At 43.0% G+C, this 22,485-nt stretch overlaps 2 protein-coding genes across 5 annotated transcripts in view; one reads left to right on the plus strand and one right to left on the minus strand.

Moving 5' to 3' along the window:
- The first annotated feature begins 9,239 nt into the window (after window positions 1–9,239).
- AK3 (adenylate kinase 3) overlaps window positions 9,240–22,485 on the plus strand; it is a 36,150-nt gene continuing 22,904 nt past the window's right edge. For 2 of the 4 annotated variants that reach the window (XM_059656768.1, XM_059656766.1), the window contains exons 1-4: window positions 9,244–9,554; window positions 18,422–18,541; window positions 19,478–19,650; window positions 20,586–20,704. In XM_059656768.1, the coding sequence (XP_059512751.1) occupies window positions 9,404–9,554; window positions 18,422–18,541; window positions 19,478–19,650; window positions 20,586–20,704 (563 nt within the window). In that variant the 5' untranslated portion in view covers window positions 9,244–9,403. Of the gene's footprint in view, window positions 9,555–18,421; window positions 18,542–19,477; window positions 19,651–20,585; window positions 20,705–22,485 lie in introns of all 4 variants that reach the window. The other 2 variants (XM_059656770.1, XM_059656769.1) reach the window with 2 other exon arrangements.
- The window catches only part of CDC37L1 (cell division cycle 37 like 1, HSP90 cochaperone), a 37,877-nt gene continuing 34,830 nt past the window's right edge, over window positions 19,439–22,485 (minus strand). Inside the window, exon 7 of the mRNA XM_059656765.1 lies at window positions 19,439–20,780. Within this exon, the coding sequence (XP_059512748.1) occupies window positions 20,775–20,780 (6 nt within the window). The 3' untranslated portion in view covers window positions 19,439–20,774. The remainder of the gene's footprint in view (window positions 20,781–22,485) is intronic.

Raw genomic sequence — 22,485 nt, forward strand, 5'->3', positions numbered from 1 at the left:
AAGGGGATAAATGGTGACAGGAGGAGACGTGACTTGGGGTGGTGAACACAGTACAATGCACAGATAATGTATATAGAATTGTATACCTGAAACCTATATAATTTTATTAACCAATGTCACCCCAATAAATTCCATTAAAAAAAAAAAGTGGCAGGGCAATGGCAGAAACTGAAGAGAAGGGAACAGACCCGGGAGGAGTTGGGAGGTACAGACAGTAGAGCCTAATGAACTGAATCACGTGGCAGGAGGCAAGTGAGAGGGGCCTCAAGGATGACGCTAAGGGGTTCTGGCTTGGGTGGCCAGATGTCGTAGTTTCCCAAGACAGGGCACTTAGAGGGAGGGACAGGGTGCGAGAGACACAGAGGGAGAGAGGAAACGGACAGTGACCCTTCCTAATGTAATTGCCACCGTCCTCCTCTGCCATTAGTAGTGTGATCTTAACTCTTCTTTAACCCAGCTGTGCTTGGTTTCATCTGTAAAATGTGGGTCACAATAATATCTACCTTATAGTATTGTTGTGAGGATTAAATGACTTAATACATGCAAAGTACTTAACGAAAGTACCTAGCATATAATAAGACAATAAATGTTAGCTGTTGTTTTATTTTTTTTAAGGGTTTTTTTTTTAATCCTCACCCAAGGATATGTTTTTAATTGATTCGAGAGAGAGAGTAAGGTACAGAAAGAGGGGGAGAGAGAGAGAATCATCGATGTGAGAGAGAAGCATCAATTGGTTCCCTCTCATACGCACCCTGACCCGTATTGAATCTGAAACCTGGATATGTGCTCTAACCAGGAATTGAACGTGCAATCCTTCTGTGCACAGAGCCACACAGGCCAGGGCTGTTTTATTATTATTATTATTTTTATATATATTTTATTGAGTTTTTACAGAGAGGGAGGGAGAAGGAGAGGGATAGAGAGTTGGAAACATCGATGAGAGAGAAACATCGATTCAGCTGCTTCCTGCACACTCTCTACTGGGGATGTGCCCACAACCAAGGTACATGCCCTTGACCGGAATCGAACCTGGGACCCTTGAGTCTAAAGGCTGACGCTCTATCCACTGAGCCAAACCAGTCAGGGCTGTTTTATTATTTTTTAATGTTCCTCACAAATAATATTTTTGTCAGATTTTGAACCAATTGCAGTACTTTGGACCTTGTTCTCAATGCTTCACTCCTTCCCTGATTTAGTATTTTACATCCATGTCCTTTACTAAATGACTTTGTAGTACCTCCCATTAGTACAGAGTATATTCCCCTGCTTGGATCCATGACTTGCTCTGGCCAATGCAGTGTTAGTGACACTGTGACACAAACAGGGGCTTTGAATGTGCCTTTTTGTGCTTATGCCATTCACCATCCGTGCCTTTGTTCGTCACGGAGCCTGGAATAATGCAGACCAGGCAGCAGGCCTGAGCTAGACCTCCAGGCTCATTCCAGAGGGGGCCCAGCCAACCCATAGACTTGTGAGCAAGAAAATAAATGCTTTGGGTTGTGTGTCACTGATACAGGTGTTTTTATTACAGAGCACTAGTGCAACCATTGCTAAAACACTGACGTGGAGAAACATTCTTTGGCCAAATTTTTACACTGACTCAGAGGCTCTGCGTCTCTGTACTCAGCTTCTTGCAAGCAGAGGCTGCCTAGGCTCCTTAGGTCTCTGACAGTCTAGCAGGCCTCCTAGCCTTTGCCAAGAGTAATCATTTTAGAGGATTTCCAGCTTGTAGCCACTGAGGGGTTACATTGGGTGTCTTCATGTCCCTAGGAAAACAGGCATGAGGCAAAAAAGTGGCAAGTGCCCAACCTACTTCTGCTTATACCCTTCTTTCCCCTTGACCAAACTCGATTCATGGCCCTGATCACAGAATGACCCAAGGAAGCCAAATTCAGTGATATGTTTGAAACCCAGGAGCAGGTTCAGCTTGACCTGTGACTATCCTAAGAGCAGCAGCATTCCCAAGGCCATTGTCTGTGAGGGATGGCTCCCAGAGTGGGTTTTCATTCCCCTTGTCAGAACCTGTGTCTCTGTCCGTTTCTGGGTTGTACCTGACAACCCTGCTTTAGTCTAGAGCAGGGGTGGGCAAACTTTTTGACTCGAGGGCCACAATGGGTTCTTAAACTGGACCAGAGGGCCGGAACAAAAGCATGGATGGAGTGTTTGTGTGAACTAATATAAACTCAAAGTAAACATCATTACATAAAAGGGTACGGTCTTTTTTTTTTTTTTAGTTTTATTCATTTCAAACGGGCCGGATCCGGACCGCGGGCCGTAGTTTGCCCACGGCTGGTCTAGAGAGTGGGAAGGACACTGACTCAGGAGTCAAAAGACTAGCTCTGCAGCTTAATTGCCTGACACTGATTAAGTCACTTAAACTGGCTGCCTCTCAGTTTTCTGTCTGTAAAATAGAGTAAATAGGCCATGCTCCCAATCATTACCTCGTTGCTATAAAGGTCAAATGAGAAACACTCTCAAAATGTAAAATGAAATACCTGTAGGTGATAAGTCCTTTCACTAGGGGCTTCATTACTGAGCAGGAAGAATGCAGGAATGGCGCCCCTTCTGTTCATTTCAGGAACTGCAATATACCATTGAGGAGCAGGATGGGGAGTCAAGAGTCTCAGGCATTACTGGTCTGTCTACTCCAGGTTCCCTCTATGAGTTGCTTTATGACTCATTCTTCCTGGTTGTATTTGCACCACTCTGCCTTTCCTCACTTTGGTATCTGTCTGGGCATGGGATCTCCACAGCAGCTTAGAATTCTCCCCCTGACCTGAGATAATCTATTATCCCATTGCAGGGCCGTTCACCACTGGGCCTCTCTTGGGGAAAACTTGTGAGATATTTAGAACAGATTAAATTCTAACAGAATTAACCAGTTAACTGCCACGCGTCCAAAACGAAAACCGCTTCTTGCAAGGTGCTTGGTTCGATTATTTCTTCATCTGATGCCATTTATGGGGATTGAATTTTATTTGCACAACATATTATAACGATAAATCTTACCTAATAATAGACAAACATGTAAATTGACTGTCCCTCCGCTATGATCACCAGCCAATCAGGTGAGTATGCAAATTAACCCAACAAAGATGGCGGTTAATTTGCATATGCAGGCACAGAGCGAAGACTGAAGGCTAAAGAGGCTTCGCTTCTCCGCTGCAGCGGAGCGAAGGCCTGGGTCCTGGGTGCCAGAGGAAAACCGGTGCCGGCAGCCAGGGGAAGGAAGGCCTATTGCACGAATCTCTTCATGCAATGGGCCTCTAGTTCAACAATGAAATAATAATCTTCAATTCTACGGAAATATCAACAAAAGCGAGCGCAAAATAAAAACAAACCATTGACATGAAAAGCCTTCAAAAACACTAAATTTTGTTGCTCCAAAATGAAATCTGTAAAAAATAACCAAGAATGTAAACCATGTTTACCATTTTAGGCATGAAATTCATGATAACACAAACAAATCTCAAGTGTCACAATAAACAAAAAAAAAATCTCAAGTGTCCGTGTTTATCTCTTGCGCGTCTGAGTGGCAGCCCCATATATTGATATTGGCATTTCTTCCGTATGTGCTGGAATATTTACAAATTTAAGTTACCATAATTTTCTTTACAAACCCAGAGATGTCACTAACAAGTCTGATTTTAAAATTGGGTGACCAGAGTTGATATGCGAGGTGTGCGGCTATAGACACGCGTGGCATATGGGGAAGGTCCACAGCTTGCATCTATAGATGCTTATGGAGTACAAAGGGTTAATTTTTTTTCTTTTTTCTTGCCAATTAGTGCTTGTTGAGAAATATTCATCTGTTTATCCACACGTGTGTCGTTCTCCGAACTAGTAAACTACAAGCCCAAGGCCAAACTGTAAAGACGGACAGGTTAGTCTTAAGGGTCCTTCCACCCACCTTTCTGTACAGGGGTTTTCTTTAAAAGCACCAGTAGCCTGGAACCTCTGCAGCAGCACTAAGGAGCAGTGCAGCGAGCCAAGCAGTAGGGACCAGCAAGCAGGTGGGCGGTAAGGAGCGAGGGGTCCCGGGCTGTGAGAGGGCACAGGCCCAGCTGAGGGACATTCCCCCAACCCCCAGTGCATGAATTTCATGCACCGGGCCTCTAGTATATACATAGTATGAAGTAGAATTGTTGGATCATCTGATAGTTTCATTTTTAATATTTTGAAGAACCTCTATACTGTTTTCCATAGTGGTTGCACAAATTTACATTTCTACCAAGGGTTTCCTTTTCTCCACACCCTCACCAACACTTTTTATTTTTTGTCTTTTTTATAATAACCATTTAGCCCTAGCCAGTTTGAGTCAGTGGTTAGAGCATTGGCCTATGGACTGAAGGGCCATGAATTTTATTCTGGTCACGGGCACGGGCACATACCTTAGCCTGGTTTGTCACGGGAGGCAACCAATCAATGTGTCTCTCTCACATTGATGTGTTTTTCTCTCTGTCTCTCTCCCTCCCTTCCACTCTCTCTAAAAATCAATGGTTGAAAAATATCCTCAGGTAAGGATTAACAAAAAAAAAATATATATATATATATAATAGCCATGCTAACAGGTGTGAGGTGATAGCTCATTGTGATTTTGATTTGCTTTTTCCTGCTGATTAGTGATTTGACCACCTTTTCATGTGCTGATTGACCATCTGTATGTCTTCTTTGGAAATATGTCTATTCAGATCTTCTGCCCATTTTTTTTTTTTTAACTTGGATTGTTTGCCATTGAGTTGTAAGAATTCTTTATATATTTTGCTTATTAGCCCCCTATCAGATATATGAGTTGAAAATATCTTCTCCCATCAGACGCAGTTAGGTTTATGTTTGAATTTTCTATTTTGTTTTATTGATCTATGTACTCACGTGCCAATACCATCTTGTTATTATACTGGCTTTATAATGTCTTATTAACTGGTAGTGCTCGCCTCTGCACATTTTCTTCTTTTTTGGGGCTTTCCCAGATATTCTTGTTCATGTATCCTTTTAAATGAACTTTGTAATAAAATTGTCTTAACTCCAAGGCTCCCTCTTCTGTTGGTTTTTCAAAGTGTTAAAAAATATGGCCTTGTATTATTTTTTTTTTTGGCAGTTTTGCACCTTTTTTTACATTAGACTCAAAGGAGAAGACATAAGGGGATTACATGAAATTCACTGGTGATAAATTAGGGGGGGGCTGATGAGGAAAATCTCTGGGATTGGATAAAAAGTTAAAAAAAATAGACACAAACTTCTTTTTAAAATGTTATCCAATAGTTAACAGTTAATATTTAACACAACAACAATAATAATTGGGTCTCTCTGGTCTTCTGTGCTTGGAGGTTGTGCCCTTAGAAGTCTGTAAAAAAGGAAATTTACCTGAAAATCCAAAGGTATGTTATCCTAGATGCAAAAAGACAATACGACAGGCTCAATAAGTTTGACCTCTGCAAAAACAAACAACAAACAACACACACACACACACACACAACAAAAACCACAAGCAAGGCTAGGATATAACTAACACTGTGACTTGCTTTTACTTTTAACTTCAAACCATCCGATAGGGTTCTTTTGGCCTCTGAGTTTGTAAGATATGGCCTTGTGTTTTTTGACTCCATCCTCCTCTGTTCCGTGCCCCCACTTTTGTCTAGACCCTCTCTTTCTTTTCCCCCTAATAGCCTTCTTCTAGACAATTTGAATCCTCCTTTTAGAAGCTTTCTCTCAGAGAAAGCATTTTCTATATTTCATGTAGCATTGTTTTGAAATCACTAATTCAGTTGCTGAATAGGTATGGGATTTTGGTAAAACTATCCTCATATTTTTCATCTATACATTGTAAATGAAAAATAATCTATTTCATAAATTTTGTGGGGTTTTTTGTGTGTGTTTTATTTTGTTCTTTACAGTTACAAATAATTGTCAGTCAGGCCTCAGTCCTACCTATCAGCAGAATTTGACTAATTTTTTTTTAATTTTTTATTTATTTTTTTATTGCTTAAAGTATTACAAAGGGTATTACATATGTGTCCATTTTATCCCCCCTCCCTAGACAGTCCCCTAGCCTCCCCTATTCCCCAGTGAGAATTTGACTAATTTAATCACTCCCCTAAAACACATTCTTCAACTGATGTCTATGACATCACATTCACCCACTGTTTTCCCTAAACAACTTGCCTCTCCTGTCCCACTCTTTAGGTGTTTCCTACTTATCCCCTAAATGCTGGAGAACCTTAGGAGTCAGATTTCACACCTTTCTCATTTAAACTCACTCCTTAAGTGAGTTTATACAATCCTATAAATGTAAATATCCCAACAACTCCCCAATTTTATATCTCCAGCCCGGGCCTCTACTATGTACTCAAAATGTGCACATCTAACTGCTTCCCTATCAACTCCCTCTGACGCCCCAAAGGTATCTCCATCGTAACTTACTCCTACACAACTCTAATATTCTTCCCCAAACCTGTTTCTCCCGTAGTCTTCCCAATCTTAGTCAATGACAATTCTGTTCTAGTAGCTCAGGGAAACATTCTTTCTCTACCCTCTAATCCACCTACCCCTGGGTTCACTCATGTGGCCACAATGGCAGCTCAGCTGGACTGGCTGGAGTGACTCGGACAGCTGGGCTGCTCTCTACAAGGTCTATCTCAGGCTTCTTCAGATCCTGGCTTCTTCGTGATTCCTGGAGGGCAAGTTCCAACATACAAGCCCTTCTTACATCTCTTCTTGATTCACACTTTGTAATGTATTCATTTGAATTCAGTGTCTTTACCATTGGAGGAAGTTAAATACTGAAGAACCCGCCCTTGCACATACCTATGTATGGTGAAATGACTGCTGGGCAGAGTTGCCGCGAGGTTTCCCACAGTATGGCAGTTACTTGCTCATTCGTAATCAACAAACTTTAGCCAAGCTTCGGTTAGTTGGCATTTTGTGAGGCCTGTTGACGTGACCACAGCACTCGGCTTTTCCTCCCCAGTGACAGGATGATTCCTCGGCTATTTTTGTCTGTGTCAACATTCCTTACCAACCCAAATTTCCTCAGGATTTGCTTTCAGGTCTCTTTTTGTAGCTAAAGCCACAAATGTTCCCAGCTTTGCAGATTAGAAGTACTGTCCCTGTTCCTTTAGGTTTTTCCAGTGTTTTGCAACTGGTACTTTTCCAGACCTTTCCATTCTTTGATTGGTTCTGTTTCTTAAATTTTCTAATCCTTTCACTCAAGTTCTTTCTTAAACCCTTTATTTGCTTTTCTTGGATTCCTTTGATGTCCTTTTTCTAACTATGCAAACTGAATGTTTAATTCATTTATTTTCGTTCTTTCTAGGTAATGAATATGTATGAGCTATTAAATTTCTTTCTAAGGACTGCACTGTCTACCTATTAAATCCATTCACCCAGCTCAGATTCACTGGGAGCAATCTTTCCTTTTACCATTCCTCTCTGAAATAATTTCTGTCTTTGAAAGTAGCACTCTTGGGCTACTCATTCAGCAACCTCTGTGGAGTATGGCACTGTGTTCTGCCTTAGCATAGTGTCCTGGCACAATTAAGTGATAACAGCGATGAATAACCTTTATTGAGCCGTTACCCTGTAGCTGGCATTATACTGTATACACATTTTTTTTTTTTTTATAATGTTGTAGACCACAGAACACATTTCTTGAAACATTTTCAGTGGATTTACTTATGATACTATGGCCAGAAATGGTTCCATAGCACAGGACTTCTTTTTTTATTATTCTTTTATTTTATTGATTTTTTACAGAGAGGAAGGGAGAGGGATAGAGAGTTAGAAACATCGATGAGAGAGAAACATCGATCAGCCCCCTCCTGCACACTCCCACTGGGGATGTGCCCGCAACCAAGGTACATGCCCTTGACCGGAATCGAACCTGGGACCTTTCAGTCCGCAGGCTGACGCTCTATCCACTGAGCCAAACCGGTTTTGGCCTGTATACACATTTTAACAACTCAATACTAACCTTCCAGGCCTTCCAGAGGAAATACATACTGGACGTCTGTCCTGTGCTTCTATTCCTGAAACATGCCAAACCTTCAGTTTTAGGGCCTTTTCCCCTTACCTGTGTTGCTGTCCTTCCATCTTCTAATTGAGTACTCAGAGCAAATGCCATTTCTTCAAAGCCTGGGATGGATCTAAAACAGCCTCCCTCCACACTTTCACACATTTATTTTGTCGTAGCAGTAACTCATATTCTCGTGCTCATTTATTCTTTTCTTTGTTATGATCTGCTTGCCTCCCCCACTAGACTTTAAACTCCAAGGAGCAGAAATTTTGTCTCGTGCACCACAACATTTCCAATATCTGGCACAAAATAATCACTGAGTAAATATTTGTGGAATCAACGCATTGCCAAAGGCAAATAATAGACAGACCCTGAGTGGCAGCCAGTACTTTTAAGCTGTGTTGAGTAAGCTAGCAGCTACTTTTGAATCTGAAGGTGTGAAAGTGTGACTTCTATGAAAACCACCCCTCAATAGATGTGTGGCTTCAGGCGCCTCACTCCATTTCAACTGCGTTTCCTTACAGTGAAAGGGGGAGGAAGGCCCTTTTCGCCCATTTTCATCTATTTGGGATTCTACACAGAAAAACGTACCTTAAACACCTGGGCGAGCAAGGAGGAGCAGGTGCTTTTAAGGTAGCTCAGCAGCAAAGAAGGGGGAGAGGGAGGGCAGAGGAGTGGAGCAGAGTGCAGTGTAGGGTAAGGAGCAGGGGAGAGTCCGATGCCTCCGAGGGCGGAGGGGCACGGGTGAGGCGCGCACCGAGGATGGGAGAAGGGGGCGCAGAGTGGGGAAGGCACGAGGGTGGGGGCGTCTATCCAGCTGGGGTGGGCAGGAAAGCACCTGGCGTGGACGAGGAGAGGGGTGGGTAGAAGATGTTGGGGGTGTGGTAGCATCCGGTACCCACCCTGCGCGGAGGGGCGGCTAGAGAAAGGGAGGGGACGCGCAGGGGTTGCCAAGAGCGCCGTCTACCGGGCAGGCCAGGGTGGGTCTGAGGAACTTCTGGGGGCGACCAGGGTCGCCATAGGAGGCCTCGAGGGGGCCGAGGCGGCGGAGGACAGCAAGGGGGGTGCGGAGGGGCGGCTCGGGAGGACAGACGGAAGTAGGTGGGTGGGGGGAGGCGCAGGTGGGCGCCAGGCGGCCCTGGGGGCGCGGCTTGGCGGGTGGGGCGGGCCGTGGGAAGCGGCGCCCGGGTCGCCGAGGGCGGGCGCAGCTGCCGGGCCGGGCCGGGCGCGGGAGGGGCGCCCCGGTGCCCGTCGCCACTTCCGGGAGCGCCTGGGCTGCGGCCGCCGCCTCGCTGTGCTGTCAGCCGCCGGCCGGGCCGCGGAGCCGCGTGAGCGCGCAGCCGGACCCAACCGCCCCGTCCCCTCGCGCAACGCCCGGCCTCTCCCTGCGCCATGGGGGCGTCCACGCGGCTACTGCGCGCAGTGATCTTGGGGGCCCCGGGCTCCGGCAAGGGCACCGTGTCGTCGCGCATTACCCAACACTTCGAGCTGAAGCACCTCTCCAGCGGGGATCTGCTCCGAGGCAACATCCTTCAAGGCACAGGTGGGAGCCCGGGCGGGAGGGGCGCGGTGCGCTGTGGCCGGATTTGGGGGCGATGCGCGTCCGGGGGATGCGGGTCCAGGGATGCGGGCGCAGCATCTGCGTCCCACTGCTGAGCGACTGGCGGCTCACCGAAGCCTCTGACCTCCGTGGACAGCTGCAGGCGGTGATCACGGAAGGAACTACGAAGTGAGGACCCGTCAAAGTTCAAAGGAAACCCTTTGGCTTTGAGAGGCACGTCCAGCCCCGGTCGCAGCTGCTCCTAAGAGTCAGCGAACTGGGGCTTATTCTCCACGTGCCCTTGCGCCTAAAAAGTTTTTCTTCCTTCCTTCCTTCCTTCCTTCCTTCCTTCCTTCCTTCCTTCCTTCCTTCCTTCCTTCCTTCCTTTCCTTCCTTTCCTTCCTTTCCTTCCTTCTCTCTCCTCTTTCCTTTCTTTTTTCTTTCTTTTCTACTTCTTGGTTAACTCCATGGGATTTTCTGGTTCTGACCTTTGCCCCATAATCTGAAGACAGAGCGCTGTTTGCCCTCATTGCAGTCACACAATTGGCGTAGATCTTGGATGCCTCCAGAGATTTCTTAGGCACAAAAGCTATTCTTCTGAGTGGTTATCTGAAAGATTGTTTTGTTCTCATGCCAAATAAGTTTTTATAACTCAGCATGAAATCCAGTAAACTGTACACTTGACAATGGGTCGATTTTATGTAAATTATATCTTAAGAAAGCTGTTGTCCAAAAGTCAACATCAGGGTGAAGTGGGTTTTCCCCCCCCTCAAAAGTGCTGATCTTTATTTTCCAAAGTAAAACTCATTTTGGAGCTCATTAAAAAAAAAAAAAAATTACCGCCCTAGCTGGTTTGGCTACGTGGATAGAGTGTGGGCCTTCCCAATGAAAGGTCCTGGGTTCGATTCCAGTCAAGGGCATATGCCTGGGTGGCGGGCTCCGTCCCCAGTGGGGGGGTGTGCAGGAAGCAGCCAATCAATGATTCTCTCTTCATTGATGTTTCTATCTCTCCCTCTTCCCTCCTCTCTGAAATAAATAAAAATATATTTTAAAAAAATAAAAAATTACAGAAGTAATGCCTGCACAAGGTTAAAAAAAGGGAGGGGGGTAGGAGTTGGAGTGGGGGAGATTGGAAACAGGACGGAAGTACATAAAAGAAAAGTAAAGTCCTTTCCTATGACCCACCTCAGTCCCATTCTTCCTAGGGGAACAGTATCCTGTGTTTTCTCTTAGACATTTTTGTGCAAGCCTTATTTTATATATATGCCTTATTTTATGTAAAATGAAATCATATTATATATGTATTCTGCACCAGTGTGTTTTCATTTTATATCTGGATTATCTTTCCACATGACAACATTGACATCTCTTTCATTCTTTCAATTTTTCTATAAGTATTTGCTGGTTCTACTATAATTTATTTAATGGATCCCCTATTGATGAACATGTAGATTATTTCTAAGTGGGGTTTGCTTGTTTCAAAATACTGACATTTAAATGAAGAAAACCACCTCCCCCCCCCCCCCCCCCAGTGTTTTTAGTTTGTGTCTTGGAGTTAAGTTCAGCTGGTGAATTACTACTTTTATTTTTCTCTTCTTAACATTGATCTTTTAAAAAAAAGATCATGAAGTATTTTGTAGTTAATTCTACTTCTTCAAAAGTTTAAATTGCTTGGCTCCCTCCCTGAGTGTTCTTGATGCAACATTTTGAAGTAGTTAGGTAACAATAAGCAGTCTCCTGTACTGCACCCAGTTGGAAAGGAGTAAAGAGAATCCTTAAGCAACTCTGAAAAATAAGCCAGCATTGATGCATAACTATGTGGTTAAAGAACATCTTCAGTGGAGTTAAGGATATGTTAATTAGTGAAAGCACAAAATGTTAAAAGAAATAAATTTAAAGCGAATAAGTAAACTTCTTTAAAATTCAGAAACAATGTTCTTTGTTTATCCTTAACATTTCTGACACGCCTCCTGTCCTCTTTCATGTCCACAACATGAAAAGAGAGGCTAGAGGGAGGGAGGAGAGGATCACTAGGAAAGATGTTATGCTTACCTCAGGCATCTGTTTTCTCTGGAGTCTTTTCAGGGAATTCTTTAACAAGGAAAACAGAAAGTGGAGTTTAGGGAGGTGTCATGAGATTATTATTATTACAGGTGTTTTGTTTCTCAGCACTAAATATTTGTGAATGGATTGGATATTTCCCAGAAACAAAAGAGAGATGTTATCATTTATTTTAAAAAAATACTGTGTTAGCCTGGCCAGTGTGGCTCAGTGATTGGGCATCAACCTATGGACCAGGAGGTCACGGTTCGATTCTCTGTCAGGACATATGCCCAGGTGTGGGCTCCATCCCCAGTGGGGGAGTGGGGGTGCTGGAGGCAGCCAATCAATGATTCTCTCTCATCATTGATGTTTCTCTCTCTCTCTCCCTCTTCCTTCCTCTCTGGAATCAATTTTTTAAAAAAAGATTAAAAAAAATACTGCTTTGCCATGGCTGTTGTCGCTCAGTAGGTTGAATGCCAGGTCCCATGCACTGCGAGGTCGCTGGTTTGATTCTTTAAAGTAGCTCAGCCTTTTCATTTAATAAGCCATCATGTTCATGAAATTAAAGGTTTGTTGTACTAGTTATTTTTCAAATAGACTTTGAAATGAAATTTTTATTGGTTTTTAAATTTGAACTTTATTTTTATTTGAGATAATATTTTCTCTACCTAAAATTATCTCATGAATCTCAACTTGGTAAATGCTGCATAGGAAGTGTAATTTAATTGGCACTCAGGAGACCTGGGTGTTCACCTTTGGCCCCCAGTGACTGCTGGTTTTTATTGAGCAAGTTCTTTTACCTCTGCTGAACTCAGTTCCCTCATCTTTAAAGGGGACGGCAGACTAATAATGTCCAAGGGTCAAACTTCAGTTTCCTGACTCCAGGTACAGCTCTAAGCTACTTCAGGTTTGCTACCCTCAGCAGGTTGCATCGTGTTTCCAGGACTTATTCACATCTGCTGGGATGATTTTAAACTTCAGCTATAAAATACAGCCATGGGTTATAAAATACTCTCATGAAATGGTGTTTGGAGCGTAAGTTGGTGCCATCCTTCTATGTAGCACTGTTTGATGGTACCACAGTTACAGAAATTCCGCACTAGGGAATTTATTGAAGGACATCAGCAGAGACGCTGCCAAATGTTCATCTACAAGGATGGTCATTGCAGTATTTATTATAGGAAAGAATGGTTAACAACACAAATGTCTGATAACAGGTCAATGTTTAAATTAATAATTGTGCAATCATTTTTCGTTTTCTTGTTAATCCTCACCTGAGGATATTTTCCCATTGATTTTTAGAGAGAGTGTAAGAGAGGGAGGGAGGGGGACAGAGAAAGAAAACGAGAGAGAGGTGGGAGAGAGACATTGATTGGTTGCCTTCACTGGTGATCAAACCTGCAACCCAGGTACACGCCCTTGACTGGGAATTGAACCCTTCGGTGCATAGGCTGACGCTTTAACCACGGAGCCACACCGGCTAGGGCAATAATTTTGCAATTTTGATGAAACTAAATATTTTAAAGATTGTTTAATATGGCCCTACCCAGTGTGGTTCAGTGGATTGAGTGTTGGCCTGCACACTGAAGAGTCCCAGGTTTGATTCCGCTCAAGGGCACATGACTGGGTTGTGGGCTCGTTCCCCAGTGGGGGGCATATAGGAGGCAGCCAATCAATGATTCTCTCTCATCATTGATGTTTTTATCTCTCTCTCCCTCTCCCTTCCTCTCTGAAATCAATAAAAATAAATTTAACAAGAGAGATTGTTGAATGATGTGTGAACATGCTCACAATGAATGAGGGAAAAAGGTATCTAAGCAATAATTTAGAATATAACATAATTGCAAATACATAAATGCAGCAAAGAAGAGAAGAATATAAGAAAAATCAGCAAAGGGTTCATTTCAATTGTTTCCAGTGATGAAAATACAGAGGATTTTAATTTTCTTTTAGAACATTTTCATTATCCCCAAAAGAAACCTCATACCTATTAGCAGTGACTCCCATTCCCACCTCACCCCACCCAGTCTGTGCCACTGGCAACACTAATGTACTTTGTGTCTCAGTTTTCTTACTTGAACATTTCATTCACATGGCATCATACAATATGTAGTCTTTCATGTCTGGGATTTTTCACTTACCATGTTTCCCAGGCTCACTGTGTGTAATATGTATTGGTACATAATTCCTTTTTATTGCTGAATAATATCCCATTGAGTGGATTTACTACATTTTGTTTATCCTTTGATTTATGGACATCTGGATTGCTTCACCCTTTTCTGTTATTTTGTGGGTGTACTAAAGTTTGTTTAAATAGTTTAAAGAGCGTTTTAAAAAGATGAACCTGATGATAAATATCATCTCAAAGAAAGTAGGCTTTTGCTAGATTTCTTTTTAAACAAAGTAAGTTAGGCCTCTTAAAATCCCATTGCTAGAATCCACAGGAATCAAGGCAGCTCATTTCTCCATCTATCCATCCGTGGATCCATCAAGTACCTAATGTATGCTAGGTGCTGGAGATACAGAGCCAAGTATATTTCCCTTCAAGCATGTCAAACTCACAACCCGCCGGCCATGAGTTTGACGTGCTTGGGTATGTGCACAATTGGAATGTGGGTGTGGAAGACAAGTGGCCATGTGTGTTAGTCTTCTCAGTTTGCCATAAGAGAATACTATAGACGAGATGGCTTAAGCAACAGAAACGTAACTCCTGATAGTTCTGGCGGCTGGGAGGCCAAGATCAAAGTGCTGACGGTTAGTTTCTGGTGTAGCCTTTCTAAATGGCTTGCAAAGGGCTGCCTTCTCACTGTGTCCTCATGTGACTTTTCCTCTGTTGCATTTGTTCTTGGTGTCTCTTCCTCTTCTTATAAAGACATCAGTCAGATTGGATTAAAGCCCCACATTGAGGAACTCATTTAACCTTAATTATCTCCTTAAAGGCCCCCTCTAAATACAGCTACATTGGGAGGTAGGGCTTCAACATATGGATTGAGAGGGGCACAATTTGATAGATAATAATACGTAAACAGCTAGTTTTCAGCTGGTATGATGGTGCTCCAGTGGAGACAAGTCTGCCACATGGAAGTCCAAAGGAGGAACTTCCTGTTGCCTACAAGGTTGAAGGTTCACACTGCAAGTCCTTTTAAGATGTATCTTGAAGGATGAGAAGAGCTTATCAGGCAGCAGAGAGGAGACGGAGGCATATGCAGAGGCTAGGAGGACGCAGGGTCTGTGGAGCTCCTTGCTAGGGGCATGGCTTGTGTGTTTGGTGGACACGGTGGGGAGGGAGGTGGGGGAGAGATATGATCAAGCCAGACCAGGGCCTTCATATAGTTCTTTGAGTTGCATTTCTATCCTGAAGCAGAGTGGGAAGGGGAGGAGTATAGAACTGGGATGGCAGCTCTCTCTAGGTGCTTCACTGAAGGAGAGATTGGGTGATGGTTGGAGGGAGGACCAGTGGTCAAGAGAGGTTTTTATTTCCAATATAATCTAGTGAAATATCCCATGCATGAAGGTATTACAATTGTTTATGTATGTTTAGAAGAATAAAATGAATGCCCATGTACCCCAGGCAGAAAAACAGTACTTTTGGGGCCACCCACTCTAACTCCACAATCATATCTCCTTCCTCTCCCCAGAGGGAACTGCTGTGTTGACTTGAGTCTTTATTATTTGAAAAAGGTTTGTATAAAAAGCCTTTGACTGGGTATGAACCTATCATTTGTCTCATTCTCTGTCATTCTGATAGATTTATTTTTCTTTTGACATGTTCTTTTTATTTTTAATATATATTTTTATTGATTTCAGAGAGGAGGGGAGAGGGAGCGATAGAAACATCAATGATGAGAGAGAATCATTGATTGGCTGCCTCCTGCATGCCCCCTACTGGGGATGGAGCCCATAACCTAGGCATATGCCCTTGACTGGAATGGAACCTGGGACCCTTTAGCCCACAGGCTGACGCTCTATCCACTGAACCAAACTGTCTAGGGCTCTTTTGACATGTTTTAAAAATGAACTTTTATGTACTTCGCTAAAAGTAATTTTGGCAGGAACTAGGTTAATTCTCTGTAGCCCTTGGCACACGTAAAAAGCAATGTTATTCACAGGTTGGCCAGGCCCTTTTTTGTTCTTCATAGCTGACTAAACAGATTGTCTATTTTATTTATTTATTTTTCCAAACAAATTCAGATTTGAGGTGTGGTTGGTTTGGATAATGTTATAAGAATGACCAAACTTTAAAAGGAGATGTAGAATTAAAAATGGCTTTTTATATAATGCTAACACTTATTTCTCAGACTGATGTCTGTATGTTTTAGAATTCCTGATTATGATCCTTAAAATCAAAAGTTGGTTTTAACCTTCCCTATTTTCCTCTAACCTTCCTTTTCTGTTTTTATTTGTGTATACTTTTTGTAGAAAATTAGTTTATTTTGGATAATCAACTTTTAAAGAGAGTAGAAGGGAGGGGGAGAGACACAGAGAGGGAAACACCGATGTGAGAGAGATGTTTGCCTCCTGCACGCTCCCCAACCAGGGCCCCAGTGGTGCCTGCAACCAAGGTATGTGCCCTTGACCGGAATCGAACCCGGGACCCTTCAGTCCACAGGCCAACACTCCATCCACTGAGCCAAACCAGGTAGGGCCCAAATTTGTTAATTTTTGAATCCAAAAAGAAATAGTATTTTTATGAGTCTGTTCAGATACAATATTAAATAATAGGAAATCAAGGGAATATATGTAACCAATTGTTCAAAGAATATGCTCGACAAGATTCCTTGCATTTAATTTTGGGAGGGGGTAAAAATTTGAAATACAATTAACTTGAACTTTGACATAGGGAGTTGAATAATTTTTTTTTCTTTTAAATAAACTAATGGGAGCATTACAGGCTTTAGATTTTAATAACTATTGTACACAAATGTTTATTGATGAGAGAGTTGTTAGTAATAAATGAAAAAGACTATTAGACTATGCATGGGACTATTTTTTCACAAAACAAAATATTTAGAGGTTTTTATGATTTCTTTTTTTTTCTTTTTCTTTTTAAAATATATTTTATTGATTTTTTACAGAGAGAAAGGGAGAGAGATAGAGAGTTAGAAACATCGATGAGAGAGAAACATCGATCAGCTGCCTCCTGCACATCTCCCACTGGGGATATGCCCGCAACCCAGGTACATGCCCTTGACTGGAATCGAACCTGGGACCCTTCAGCCCGCAGGCCGACGCTCTATCCACTGAGCCAAACCAGTTTCGGTGAAGAGGTTTTTATATTATTAGTTTTTAACAATAATTATCTCTGAGTAGTGGTGGAATTACGAATGGCTTTTTGTTTTGCTTACCGAGCATTTTTTTATCCTTCATTTTAAAAAAACAACAACAACCTACACGTTATTGATATAATTCACATACAGTAAAGTTAACCCTCTTAAAATATATGGTTCAGTGTTTCATATTATATTCAGAGTTGTGCAACCATCACCACAAGCAATTTTAGAACATTTTTACCACCTTAAAAAGAAAATCTATTCCCATTAGCAGTCATTCTGCATTTTTCTCTAATGCTCCCAGCCCTAGGCAACCACTAATCTTCCTTCTGTTTCATAGATTTGGCTATTGTGACCATTTCATATAAATGGAATGATACAATATGTGTCTTTTGTGTCACTTAGCATGTTTTCAAAGTTCACACACTTTATAACATGTATCAGTACTTCACATCTTTTTATGGCTGAATAATAAAATTTTGTATGGATATGCCACATTTTACTTATCCATTCATTGCTTGATGGACATTTGGTCGTTTCTACTTTTTGGCTATTATGAATAGTGTTGCTATGAACATTCATATATAAGTTTTGTGTGGACACGTGTTTTTATTTCTCTTGTATATATACGTGGTAGTGGAATTACTAGGTCATAAGGTAACTGTTTAACCTTTTGAAAAACTGCCATACTATTTTCCAAATTGGCTACACCATTTATAATTCTACCAGCAATATATGAGGGTTTCAATTTCTCAACATTCTTGCCAACACTTTTTATTTATCTTTCTGATTATAGCCATTGTAGTGAGTGTGAAGTGGTATCTCATTGTGATTACCATTTGTTATTTTCCTAATGATTAATGATGTTGAGCATTTATTAATGTGCTTATTGGCTATTTTATATCTATTTTTTGTATTCATATCCTTTGCCCATTTTTAAAAGTGGGTTCTCCTTTTATTGTTGAGTTGTAAGAATTCTTTTTTAAAAAATATTTTTATTGATTTCGGAGAGGAAGGGCGAGGGAGAGAGATAGAAATATCAATGATGAGAGAGAATCATGATCAGCTGCCTCCTGCACGCCCCTTACTGGGGATTGAGTCCGCAACCCTGGCATGTGCCCTTGACTGGAATGGAACCCAGGACCCTTCAGTCTGCAAGCCAGTGCTCTATCCACTGAGCCAAACCGACTAGGGCAGTGGTTGGCAAACCGCGACTCGCGAGCCACATGCGGCTCTTTGGTCCCTTCAGTGTGGCTCTTCCACAAAATACCAGCTCTTCCACAAAATACCGACTTCTGCGCATGGGCTACAAAATTTCAATACTGCACGTGGTATTTTGTGGAAGAGCCACACTGAAGGGGCCAAAGAGCTGCATGTAGCTCGCGAGCCGCGGTTTGCCGACCACATGTAGGGTGTAAGAATTCTTTAGATATTCTAAATACAAGTTCTTTATCAGGTCCATGATTTATAAAAACGCTCTTCCATTCAGTGGGTTGTCTTTTCACTTTTGTGATCGTATAAGGTGCTGATTTGCTCTCCCCCCTCATTCTGCTGTAGAAATTGGTGTGTTAGCCAAGACTTTCATTGAACAAGGGAAGCTCATCCCAGATGATATCATGACTCGGCTGGCCTTGCATGAGCTGAAAAACCTCACCCAGTATAACTGGCTCTTGGATGGTAAGTGACGTGTCACTAGCATTTCAGCTGCCCAGAGTGAGTGCGGGCAGCGGAACAAGCATTTCCTGGGCTGCAGAGACCTCATGGAGGTGGGCAGAGAGCCCGAGTTCTGCCACAGCTCACCCTGAGGCCTCGGCCTGTCGCCTTCTCTGGGCCTGCTTCTTCATCTGCATGGGAGGGCTGTGGACTGCATGATTCCTAAGGTCCCTTCAGATGTGACTTTAGTTCCTTCCCCTCTTTTAAGAATATTTTATGGCAAGGGAGGTTTACCACGCGGGAAAGCCAGGAAAGTTGGAGGGTAACTTAAAATCAGCTGTAAACCGGCAGAGGTGTGCTGAATGGGTTGATTTTTAGTTTCTGAAGAGAGAGAGGGGGAGAGAGGAAGCATTAATTGTAAGCAATGGGCGCACATGATCACGGAGGCTGACAAGTCCCAGGATCTTCAGGGTGAGCTGGTAAACTGGGGGTGCAGGAGGGCTTCCAGTCTGAAGGCCAGCAGGCCCGACCCCCAGGAAGAGCTGTGTCAGTTTCAGTCTGAAGGCAGGAGAAAGCCCACGTCCCACCTCCCTCTTTATTCAGGGGAGGGTCAGCCCTTTTGTTCTATTCAGACCTTCAGTGGATTAGATGAGGCCCCCCCATATTAGGGAGAAAAACCTGCCTTACTCAGTCTACTGATTTACATGTTACTCTCATCCAAAACGCTCTCACAGACACACCCAAAATAATGTTTGACCAAATATCTGGGCACCCGTGGCCCAATCAAGTCAACACATGAAATTATCACAGTTGCCCTACAGCTGTGCTCCACTTGGCTGGTGTTACTGCTTCTGTTCAGATTGCTCAACATTTATTCATTCTCTTCCTTCTTCCCTCCCTTTCTTCTTTCTCTTGTGTGTGTGTGTGTGTGTGTGTGTGTGTGTGTGTGTGTGTGTAAAGGTTTCCCAAGGACTCTTCCTCAGGCAAAAGCCCTGGATAAAGTTTATAAAATAGACACCGTGATTAATCTGAAGGTGCCCTTTGAGGTCATTAAGCAGCGCCTCACAGCTCGCTGGATTCATCCGGCCAGTGGCCGAGTCTACAACATCGAATTCAACCCTCCCAAAACTGTGGTGAGTAGTTGCGGTGGAAGTGGCCTTCCACATAGCAGTCCCCAAGGCCTCTTGCTCTCACGGGCAGAAGTTTTATGACCTTGGAAAATCCTTCCTGCCCCAAACTCCTAAGGGTACAGTCTCAGGTTCTGGTGTAGTCCTTGTCTGGTCCACTCAGGTTGTTAGTAGAGGTGTCCCAGGAGTGACAGGGGTTTATTAATCCTTCGAAAGCATTTATTGATTTTCTACTCTGTGTCAGGGGGTGTGTTAGGAGTTGGGGCAATAGGGATTAGCGACACCTTGGCTTATTTAGGTCAACATAAGAACGCCCAAACCTACACAGAATGTCTATAAAAATATGAGCCAAACAGGATACGCCTGGAAACACGATCCCAACAGACTGAGAAAAAATGCTCCCCAGATTGGCAGTTGGCAGCTTCTTTCATGCATTTGGAATTAAGGAGGGAACATCAGGAAGGTGGGGATTGGATTACAGGATAGTTAACAAGATTATACGTTCTCTTGAAGGTGGCTTCTGAGGGGTCTGAAAGAGTCATTTCAAAGGTGTGTCACCTAGATGCTCAGAAACAATGGACAGAGCTTACTTAAGGCTAAGATAAACCTTTTCCTAAAGAAGTCATATGCCTGGGGCATGACTACCCACTGTGACCTGCCCAGTTAGGAATTTATGATCGGGTCATCCTGTGAGGGGACTTTCTGTAAGACCTCTTTTTCGTCCACAACATGACATTATTTAGAGGCTGCTTAGAAAACCTTTTACTCTAAGGAAGTGACTGACGTGGCTCTGTGCTGCAGTGATCTGGGTTTGGATTTGATTCCGTTTGTTTAAAAGTACATTTGTGTGCTTGGTGTTTGCACAGAGAAGAAATCTGTTAAAAAGTCCTAGAACTGCTTATAAAAATGTTTGATACCGGCGTGTCCTGACTCCCATTTAGGGCATCGACGATCTGACTGGGGAGCCTCTCGTGCAGCGTGAGGACGATAAACCGGAGACGGTTGCCAAGAGACTGAAGGCTTACGAAGCTCAGACAGAGCCAGTCTTGGAATACTACCAGTGAGTCTGTCGCTGTTCAGAACTTCTCTTGCACGATCAGGCACTGAGGCAGTTTTCCATCGTCCATGCTTTACAGCTAAAATGTTAAAACATCAGAAGATCCAGTTCAAATCAGACCACACAGGCAGTGCATTAGCGTGTGTAATAGAGAAATCCACATGGTAGGCTGGGCTTCCGTCACACTTCAGTTTGATCAGTTTTTCCATTCTCTCAGCTTTGTATTGGCTTCGACAGTTGCCAGGAACAGCCCTTTCCTGAAGGGCTGAGGAGTCACCTTTCCCCCAGTGAACACAAGCCCCAAGTGTCATGCAGGCTGGACCCACTGGAACAGCCACTGTGGTCAGAGAATGCCTTGCACTAACTGCTGGTGGCCTAGGTTTCTGCCCATTCCTGAAGCAATCACTGGGAATGACTCCCACACCTGGAGCTTCGAGTGGGTCAGTCTCACCCAGATTCTGCAGTCTGGTGGAGGGAGGGCTGGAATGAATGCTGGGGAAGCAGCCCCAATAATATCCACTTCCTGTGCCTATAGGACAGAAGACTCAAATGGCAACCAATTCTCAGATCATTTATTTGGTTAATCATCTTTAAAAGCTTATATTCTCTTAAAAAATTTTTTAATATATGTTTATTGATTTCAGAGAGGAAGGAAGAGGGAGAGAGAGAGAGAAACATCAATGATAAGAGCGAATCATCAGTTGGCTGTCTCCTGCATGCCCCACACTGGGGATTGAGCCCGAAACCCAGGCATGTGCCCTGATCGGGAATCAAACCGTGACCCTTGTTTCATAGGTTGACACTCAACCACTGAGCCACACCGGCCTGGCTAAAAGCTTATATTCTAACATAGTTTTGTTTGCTCTTCAGAGACTTCCACAACAGAATATGGGATCTATAGTAAATAATATTTGACTCAGGCTAAGAAACAATCCAGTTTCCTTGCGCACCCATCCCCTCTCCTTTTATTCATTCACTTGCTGAGTAATGACAGTTGTCAGGACAGAACAGTGTTGTGTTTAGGGCACAGACTCTGGAGCCAGACTGAGTTCAAATCCCAGCTCCTCATTTATTATCTTGGTCTTAACCTGTTTTCTCCTCTGCAAAATGGGGGTTAGAATAGAAGGCTGAAAGATTGAGTTCATATATGTAACTCTTAGAATTATTTCTGACACATAGTAAGCACTTTATAATGATCAGCTATTGTTGTTATAAGAGAGAAAGTATGCAGTGAAACTAAAATAATAGTCTGCACACTGTTTTAATAGCTATTTCTGGAGGTTAAAATTATAAGGGAGCTGGCGATCCACTTTCTACAGTAGCTGTTACTGTAATTTTGTGATTTGTGTAATGAGGCTGGCTCTGCAGATTGCCAGCACTGGGGCCCTGGGCAAGGGATTCAACCTCTATGCCACAAATTTTTCATTTGTAAAATCAGGGCAATATTAAATAGTACCTCCTTTGTAAGGTCATTAAGGGAATTAAGTGAGAGAATCCACGTAAAGACTTACGGCAGCCCTGGCACTATTAAATCACTCAGTGTTAGCTATTATTTACCCTGCCAAAACCCAAGAAACCCTCACCTTCTATCTGTGGGTGAGGCAGAGAGCTGGGTAAATGGTATTTATCATAAAATGTACTTATACCAATCAGGGACCTAATTCACACTAGTCTAAGCAAAAGGGAAACTTATTGGTCCTGTAACTAAAATGTCCAAAGGTGAATACTGAGTCCAGCTTGTTCAGTGTTCTCGGCCTCGTCACTTTCAGCTCCATTTTCCTGTG

The sequence above is a fragment of the Myotis daubentonii genome, chromosome 11 (assembly GCF_963259705.1).
Source record: "Myotis daubentonii chromosome 11, mMyoDau2.1, whole genome shotgun sequence".
NCBI lineage: Eukaryota > Metazoa > Chordata > Mammalia > Chiroptera > Vespertilionidae > Myotis > Myotis daubentonii.